Consider the following 7,970-nt stretch of genomic DNA (forward strand, 5'->3'; position numbering starts at 1 on the left):
CCCGAGGACCCTAAGAGAATGGGAATTTCTCAAGTCGTCAGCACTTGATGCTTACTGGCATAGGAACAAGAAAAAAAAATACAGAAGAAGGTTTTCAAAAGGTGGAGAAACTGTAGCTTCACTACAGTTGTCCGAATATATCGAGAAACCTGTCATAGTAGCTGACCGCTGACCGGTCTTTGAAAAATGACGCTACTCGGCCGACCGGTGCTCAAGCCTTACTGCCCTCAATTACAATGGCGGTGCTGTCCCAGTTTAACTTCTTGCCCCTAGATATCATGGCCGCCTGGCGGTTTCACGTAGTTTCTCCTAACCCCGGAAGACCGGGGCTGGCGATTGGGCGGTGCCCAAGACACAGAGAAGAAGGCCTCTGACGGTTGGACAGAGCTGCGTAAGGCTGGTTTTAAAGAAGCCGGAGGTGGGAGCTGTCGAAAACCCGGGATCCTTGGAAAGCTGCGGTGAGCGGCGCAGGGGAGGGGTGCCAGTGGGGGGGACCGGGCTGGAGAGAGGGCAGAGAGGCGGGCGGGGACGGAGACGTTCGAGCCATCTGGTCCCGGGCTTCCGAGGACGCGGGGCGGGGATCCAGGCGGGGCGGGGGCTTGGGGTGGGATGTTACCGGTGGGCTGGACCTTCCGGGATTGGCGTGACTGGGGTATCGGTTTGACAGTGTGCACCCCGGAATCCGGACTGAGCTCGCCGATGAGCTTGGGCCTCCCCCGAGTGGAACTTAGTTAAGACGAAGCTCACAGTGGGAGGAGGCGAGTCGCGCGGCTTCTGATTGGAAGAACCGCACTGTCGGATTCTTTCCACAGAGATCCAATTTAGGCGATCTGGAGGGAGGGAGGGAGGGAGGGAGGGCGGCTAGTATGTGGAGCCGTTCTTCTGGAGCCCTTGCCTGGCGGGGCCAGGATCACCGAGGAATCTAGCGGAAACGGAGCCTCCCAGGACCGGGATCCCAGCGGATCCCCGAGGACCTCAGAGAGGCATCTACAGAGACAAAGGTCTCCGGAGGCTCGAGCCGCGGAAGAGCTGTGACCGCCGCAATTTAGTCTCGGCAGGTGCCAGGCAGGGCCGAGTGATCAAGGCGGCTGCAAGCGGGAGGACCCGGCTCCGAGCGGCCAGCTGGGGGCGCCCTTTCGAGGAAGGGCCTGTAGCCTACCGGGAGCCACAGGCGAACCATGAAGGGCGGAACCCCGGGGGAGGAGCTGGATCTCATTCCCCACTCCCCTGTCCCCCCTTTGCCCCAGGCTGCAGCCTGGGACTCCCCAGGGACTCCCCGGAACCACCGCTTTCCCCATGGACTTGCCTGGGGACCCCAGGTGAGAGCGCACCCCGCCCGCCTGCCTGTCTTAAGCCCGGGACACAGGGGTCCTGGCGGCTGTACCCGACCACTACAGAGCCAACAACCGGTTCGAGCAACTGTCTTCTACTTCTTTCACCCTCCAGCCCTTCTAGACGGTCAAGCCTGTGCCGCCAGCCCCTAGCCCGAGCATTATGGGAAGCCAGGAGCCCGAAAAGACCGAGGCTGCAGCCTTTGGGGTCCCCGTCGCCCCTGGAAAAGGCCTCTCGGCGGGTCCTGGCAGTGGTGCTGGAAGATGTCATGGCTCCAAACAGGGTGAGCCCTTTAACTTAAAGACCCCTCTCTCTTCCCTGCCCGCCACCCCCGCCCAGGCTCCCTACTAAAGTTAGACCAGATCTCTAAAGCCAGCGTTCAAGGCAGTCTCCTTAATGCAAGACTTCTGCATGATTCTGGGGTCACTAGTCTGTCTGTCCTCCCCTACCCTCCACTGAGTGGAACCATATCCTACTAAGTAGGAATGAGAAACTCTTCTGACTGTCCTGTCTCCCTGGGAAATATGCTGGTGGTGTCTTTGGCTACATGATAAGAGAAAACTGTCGCCTCTTTTTCCATTTCTTCAGAGCCTGGGTTGAAGATTAGAACATTTACATTTCCCACCTGTATCTCCTGACTCTAATACCTCACCCCTAATTCAGCCCAAATCACTTCCTTTAGGGATCTGAGTGGATTCTAGCCAAAATCCGTCTCCTCTGTGACTGGGGACACTGAGACACAGAAGGTCCCGTCCAGTTGGCCCCATTCCATTGCTTTGCTCTTTGTTGTTTTGTCTGATTGAGACAGGGTCTCACCTTTTAGCCCAGGCTGGCCTGGAACTCGAAGTCCTCTTGGTGTTAGTCTCACAAGTGCTGGGATTGTAGGCATGGGCCCAGCTTGGCTTCCTTTTAACGACTCTTCCTCTCTTAGGTCCCCCTGGCATACCAAGAGGACACGTCCAGCTCAAAGAATCTCAACAATCATCAGGATTCTGTCTGCAGACAGTCACCTGCTTCACCGGGCCCCCAGCAGGTCGAGTGGGACTTAGAAGCCAGGTGAGTGTGACATGGAGAGGGAGTGAGCTGGATGCAGCTGGGCCCACTCATCTTCCCGTTCTTCCTCTAGGCCTCCTGACCCACTGCATTTGTGCCGAGAGCCCCTGAGTCGCATCCACCACTCCTCTCCCACCTCGAGGATGAGGTCAAGGACAGCCCCTGGCCCAGAAGAGAGCCCATCACAAAAGATAGGCCAGGTCACCCAACCCACCCTGGTGGTGGTCCTGGAAGACATTGCCAGTCCCAGACAGCCAGTTGAGGTATAAGAAAGTAAGATAGCTGGGTCGAGCTAGGGCAAGCATGAGGCTGGGGGTGGATTTCTGTAAAACAGGACAACAGAATTTTTTAAAATAATTTATTTTTATTTTTTGTGCACTGTCATTTTGCTTGCATATATGAGAGCATTGGCCCCCTGGAACAAGAGTTAGAGACAGTTGTGAGCTGCCATGTGGGTGCTGGGAATTGAACCTGGGTCCTCTGGAAGAGCAGCAGTGCCTAACTGCTGGTGCTGGGCCATCACTCCAGTCCCTTCCCCCTCTTTTTAGACAGGGTGTCACTATGTAGACTTGGGGGGCCTAGAACTTGCTGTGTAGACCACGCTGGCCCAATGTAGAGCCTGCCTCTACTTTTCAAGGGTTGGGATAAAGGCTTGTGCCACCACCGCAATGACAGCATTTTTTTGTGCTAGAATAAACTACCTGAATAAAGCATATAAGAAAAAAATCTTTTCCGTACAACCAAACAGACCTCTGGGGAATGAGTTAGGACATTGGAAGCTGGGGAGGCCAATGATGGCTTCCTGCTTTTTCATAACACCTCCCTGTTTATATCCAGGGTTTTGCTGAAGATAGGCCCAACTTCATTGTCCCAGCACAAAGGTAAGAGGGCTGGGGAAGGGATTATCAAAGCTATCACCAGATATCTAGAGCTGGGGGCATCAGGAGTTACTTGTCTACTCCTTCCTTATAGCACCTTCAGAAGCCTTCAAGGCCAGGGGAAGCACTGGCCCAGGAGGGAGCCGGACTTGGAAGCATCCCCAACTCTTACTTTGTCCCTTCACCCCAGAGCTGAGCCTATGACAAAAGTTCATCAGCCAATGCCTGCAGCCAGAGAACTAGAACCTCCATTCCAGCCGTCCACTCTGCCTGCTGACCCTCCAGAGAGCCCACTACCAGGTACGGACTTGAACAGAGGAGTAAGACTCAAAAGTCTGGAGTAGCCAACGTGAGCTTAAAACATCAGGGGCAGAACTAAGGGTGGGATTTAACCCCTTCCCAGGGCAGAGCAGGATGTACAAAAATGGGATTTGGACCTCAGGGACTTGAGGGGTTCTTGCTTTGCTTTGCAATACTGGGGATCAAATCCAGGGTTCAGAGCGTGTTAGGCAATCCTAATTACAGGACTTTAGGAGCAGGTTCACTCAGCTAGAGGCAGGTTAGTGTCTGGGGAAGAGACTGAGGCTTGTGAGGTGGTGCTAAATCACCCGAGGGTGAGGAATGCCCGCCCACCTGTGACCCTCTCCTTTCCTCAGCCCCAGATCCTGCTCTGGAGGCCCCACTGACCCCACCACCGTCCAGCCTTTTACGCCCCCGTCTCAGTCCCTGGGGCTTGGCCCCTCTCTTCCGTTCCGTCCGATCCAAGCTTGAGAGCTTCGCTGACATCTTCCTCACGCCTAACAAAGCACCACAGCCTCCACCCCCATCACCTCCCATGAAATTGGAGTTGAAGATTGCTATCTCAGAGGCTGAGCAGTCCAGGGCTACTGAGAGAATTGCATCTGTCAGCCCCCGGCCCCCTATCCGCCAGTGGCGGACTCAGGACAATTCCCCAGCATCTGTCCCTAAGTTATCTCTGGGCCGAAGCTACTCCTGCCCTGATCTAGGGCCCCCTGGCCCAGGTAGCTGTACCTGGTCTCCTGTTCCATCCCAGCCAAGCCAGTCCAGGCCCCGGAGACATACTGTGGGTTGTGGGGAGATGGCCCGGATCCCAGCACCTCCTCGGCCCTGTCTCCGGAAAGAGGTCTTCCCTCTTGGAGGAGTGGGAGCCTCATCTTCTCTCACTACATCTTGCTCATCCACTGCATCCACTTCCTTCTTCTGCGAAGCAGCAGAACCCAGGTAGTGCTCTCAATAAACCCTTCTGGAAGCCTTGGCCACAGCCTGAGCCTGGCCTCCCTTGCTCAATAACCAGTGACAGCAGACGGGTGTATTGCTGTGTGTATTCCCTTGTCCCTGACTGTTGACCATCTCTGCAGATTGGGTTCAACCAAGGGGAAGGAGTTAAAAGCCTCAAAGGACAAGGTGTTTTCTGACCCAGAGACCAAGGTAATGACAGAGACAGGAGCGAGCTGAGGCCGGAGTCCGTGCCCTTCTGTGACCCTCTGCCCCATTTTTGCAGACCATGGGAAAGGTTTCTAGATTCAGAATACGGAGGACACCTGTCCGTCTACAACCAAACCTTACGCCAATGGGGCTGCCTCGACCAGTCAGGTGAGAGGCTCGGAGAGCAGGGAGCTGCCTCGGTAACTCCTATTCCTGAAGACAGCCTTGTCTCCTCTCAGGGAGTGTAGTCCAGCCTGGAAGCTTAAGTTTAGCAAGGATGTGGCTTGTGCTTATAACTTCCTCAGATGTCACTTCTGACTCTTGCAATTCAGTCAGGCTTTACCCATGCCTGCTCAGGGCCTCCCTGCTCAAAGTTTCTCAGTGCCCTCTGCTTCCTGCTTCCAGGTTAAACAAGAAGGAGTTCACTTTGGAAGAAATTTATACCAATAAGAATTACCAATCGCCCACAGCCAGAAGGTGAGAAACTTGGAAGGTCTGGGGGAAGTAGAGGGCTGTCTGAACCAGGGAGCATGCTGGTAAACACTTCTCCTCCCTGCCTGGCCCAGGACCTTTGAGACCATCTTTGAGGAACCCCGGGAGCGCAATGGGACTCTGATTTTTACCAGCTCTAAGAAACTCCGACGGGCTGTAGAATTTCGGGACAGCAGCCATCCTCGGTCCCGCCGACCGTCACGAGGGGTCCGCGCCGCAGCTGGCAGGACCCTTACTCCCAGCCGGGCACCCAGTCAGGATGTGGGACCTCTGCTGCAAGAGCGGCTGAAGGAGCTAGATGCCTTGCTCCTGGAGGAGGAGACAGACAGGGAACATCCCTGTCAGCTCTAGGAGCTCCAACTGTTTGTCCATCCATCCTTCGGGGAGGGGGTAAATCTCTGGATCAATTGTATTTTTTCTCTATATTTCTATAAAGTTTTCAATATGTTTCTGATTCCTTTGTGTCTTCAGCAGAGTTTAGATCAGTTAGTTATACCAGCTCACGTTTCTCTGTTGCTCACCAAAGGAGAAGAGAAAGGGAACAGTGCCAGAGAATTTGAAAAAAGGGTTGCAGACAGGAGGGTAGACACAGCGATTCCTCACCCCACTCTCATCCCAGGCAGTGCTAGGGGATCAAACCTAGACTGCTGTACCTCTGAGCTACATCTCCAGCCCAGAGATAATGCTCTTGAGAACTCTTTTATGAGGTGATATTTATGGAGGAAAAAACAAACCAGAAGATGCCCCCATGCATATTCAATTACAGCACAGAGATGAAAAGGTGTGGAACAGGCTAAGGCCTGGAGTTCCTCCCAAATGCTGTAATCACCCACCCAGGACAGCCTACCGCAGACACTGGACCAGTACAAGCCCCACGAGGGAATTCCTCGACGAGAAGACAAGGTGAGTTTGTCAGGGAAATGTCCACATGACGGTAACAGCCAGGCCAGTGAGCTAGTCAGCTGATAACAGGTGCTTGGCACATAAGCCTAGTAACCAGAAGTGGATCCCCAACACCCTCAAAAAAGTTGAAAGGGGTAAGACTCCACAAAGTTGTCCTCAAGCCTCGGCTTGCATATATGACACTCGCCCCTACACACATCAGGTCCGACCCCACACAATAATGATACATTAAAAAACCAGAGATCAGAGTCACATAAAGGCCGGACAGTGGCCAGGGCCCTCACCCTGGAGCTAGAATGCTGGCTGCTTGTATACAGATCCCCTCGATAAAAATGGAGCAAACAGCCAGGGGTGGTGGTCACGCCTTTAATCCCAGCACTCGGGAGGCAGAGGCAGGCGGATCTCTCTCTCTCTCTGAGTTCGAGGCCAGGCTGGTCTACGGAGGGAGATCCAGGACAGGCACCAAAACTACACAGAGAAACCCTGTCTCGAAAAACCAAAACAAGGAAAGAAAAAGAAAAAAAGCAAATAGCAAATATTTACCTCGCACTCATGACCAAGTGAGTTCACGTGAAAGTACTCCACACACGAATGCAGGGTGTGTTTCACTGTTGAGCACTGGAAGGGAAGGGCACCGCTCGAAGCCGCAGGAACAGGAGCCGGACCTCCGGCCCAGCGCGGACCCCCGCCCGGCGTGCCTCCGGGTGCCGATACGCCGCGACCGAGCGATCCGCCCCAAGACTGGCAGGCGGTGCTGCCGCCCCGCGCCTGCGCGGAACGCCAACCGGCGGAAAGAGAAGGAACGCCCACCCGCGGGAGAAGCGCCCCGCGGCCGGCCGCACGCCTGCCAGCGCCCAGCGCCCTCCCACTGCAGGCCCCGCCTCCCAGCGCCGCGGCCAATCACCGGAGAGCAGGAAGAGGCGGGCGGCCTACGGGACCGCTCCAACGCCTACTTCGGACCAGTCGGGTCCCAGGACCTGGGGAGGGCGGGGCTAGTCCGACCAGCCAATCAGAGACTTGGGGGCGGTTACATCCGGCACTCCCGCGACCTCGGCTCCGCCCCCCGCGTTGACGTCTACTTGCCAACCTATAAACGCCTGAGCCACGGGGAGGGGGAAGGAGGCGGAGAGTGGGCGGAGGCGGAGAGAGGAAGGAGGCGTTGGCTGAGGAGGAAGAGGGAGGAGGGGCAGGGAAGTTCTGGCGGACGGGAGGCCCGAGACTCCAACGAGGACAACAGGAGGGAACAGTGGAGCTCCTCGCGGCCCAGCGGCCTTTCCGGATCCTTCTCGACACAAGTCAGTCAGGGACGGCGGAAAGGAGGAAGAGTCTTTTATGTCGGAGGACAGGGAGAGACGCTCCATCCGTCACCGTTGCCTCACATCCGGGGCTTTGGAAGGCAGGCTCCGCCCCCTTGCACCTTTCAAGGCTCCCGGAGGCGTAGACCTCTTTAAATCTCCTTAAAGGGGTGGGCACCGAACTTGGCCGACTGCGACGCCAGCCTTAAAGGGGAAACCTGCCGAAGCTGACACTCCTATTGGAAGAACTGGGGCGAGCGGAGTTTTCCTCCCGCCTGCCCCACGCGAGAAGTTCCTTAAATTCCCCTTAAAGGGGAAGTGGCAGCCGGTGGCGGACTGGGAACTGGACTGCGAGCTCTTGAAAGGGACGGCCCCGCTGTTTGAAAGCCTCCGGACTCTTTAAAGGGGTGGCCTCTTTCAGCCGGAGGACTTGAGACGCGTTTAAAGGGGAGGTTGTGCTTTCCGCCCCTTTTAAAGGGGTGGCCCTTCCTCTTCCTCCGGGAGACTTGCCTCGACCCCTGGCACGGGGCCGCCGCCGCACCAGACCCGCCGGACACGGTGGAGTCGTCTT

The 7,970-nt window shown here is 56.1% G+C and overlaps 1 protein-coding gene across 3 annotated transcripts; it reads left to right on the forward strand.

Annotated features, from left to right (window-relative positions):
* The first annotated feature begins 311 nt into the window (after window positions 1–311).
* Window positions 312–5,655, forward strand: Prr14 (proline rich 14). Of its 3 annotated transcripts, none has more exons than XM_006977049.4 (12): window positions 312–458; window positions 1,248–1,319; window positions 1,447–1,615; window positions 2,264–2,388; window positions 2,459–2,648; window positions 3,223–3,266; window positions 3,358–3,563; window positions 3,920–4,505; window positions 4,643–4,712; window positions 4,786–4,877; window positions 5,115–5,186; window positions 5,276–5,655. In XM_006977049.4, exons 2-12 carry the CDS (start codon window positions 1,297–1,299, stop codon window positions 5,550–5,552), a joined length of 1,854 nt encoding a protein of 617 aa, XP_006977111.1. In that variant the 5' UTR covers window positions 312–458; window positions 1,248–1,296; the 3' UTR covers window positions 5,553–5,655. The 3 variants fall into 3 exon arrangements, with proteins under 3 accessions (XP_006977111.1, XP_006977112.1, XP_015851410.1); XM_006977050.4 differs by having other exon boundaries at window positions 329–458; window positions 3,454–3,563; XM_015995924.3 differs by lacking the exon at window positions 312–458 and adding an exon at window positions 654–758.
* Window positions 5,656–7,970: the final 2,315 nt, after the last annotated feature.

Source organism: Peromyscus maniculatus, chromosome 1 (assembly GCF_049852395.1).
Source record: "Peromyscus maniculatus bairdii isolate BWxNUB_F1_BW_parent chromosome 1, HU_Pman_BW_mat_3.1, whole genome shotgun sequence".
NCBI lineage: Eukaryota > Metazoa > Chordata > Mammalia > Rodentia > Cricetidae > Peromyscus > Peromyscus maniculatus.

What these genes read in the sequence shown, in the direction of transcription:
- Prr14 (XM_006977049.4), top strand. Translation starts at nt 1,297, where the DNA reads ATGGACTTGCCTGGGGACCCCAG. An exon ending in GACTTGCCTGGGGACCCCAG is followed by an intron (nt 1,320 to 1,446) that starts GTGAGAGCGCAC and finishes TTCACCCTCCAG; the next exon opens with CCCTTCTAGACGGTCAAGCC. An exon ending in GGGCTGCCTCGACCAGTCAG is followed by an intron (nt 4,878 to 5,114) that starts GTGAGAGGCTCG and finishes TCCTGCTTCCAG; the next exon opens with GTTAAACAAGAAGGAGTTCA.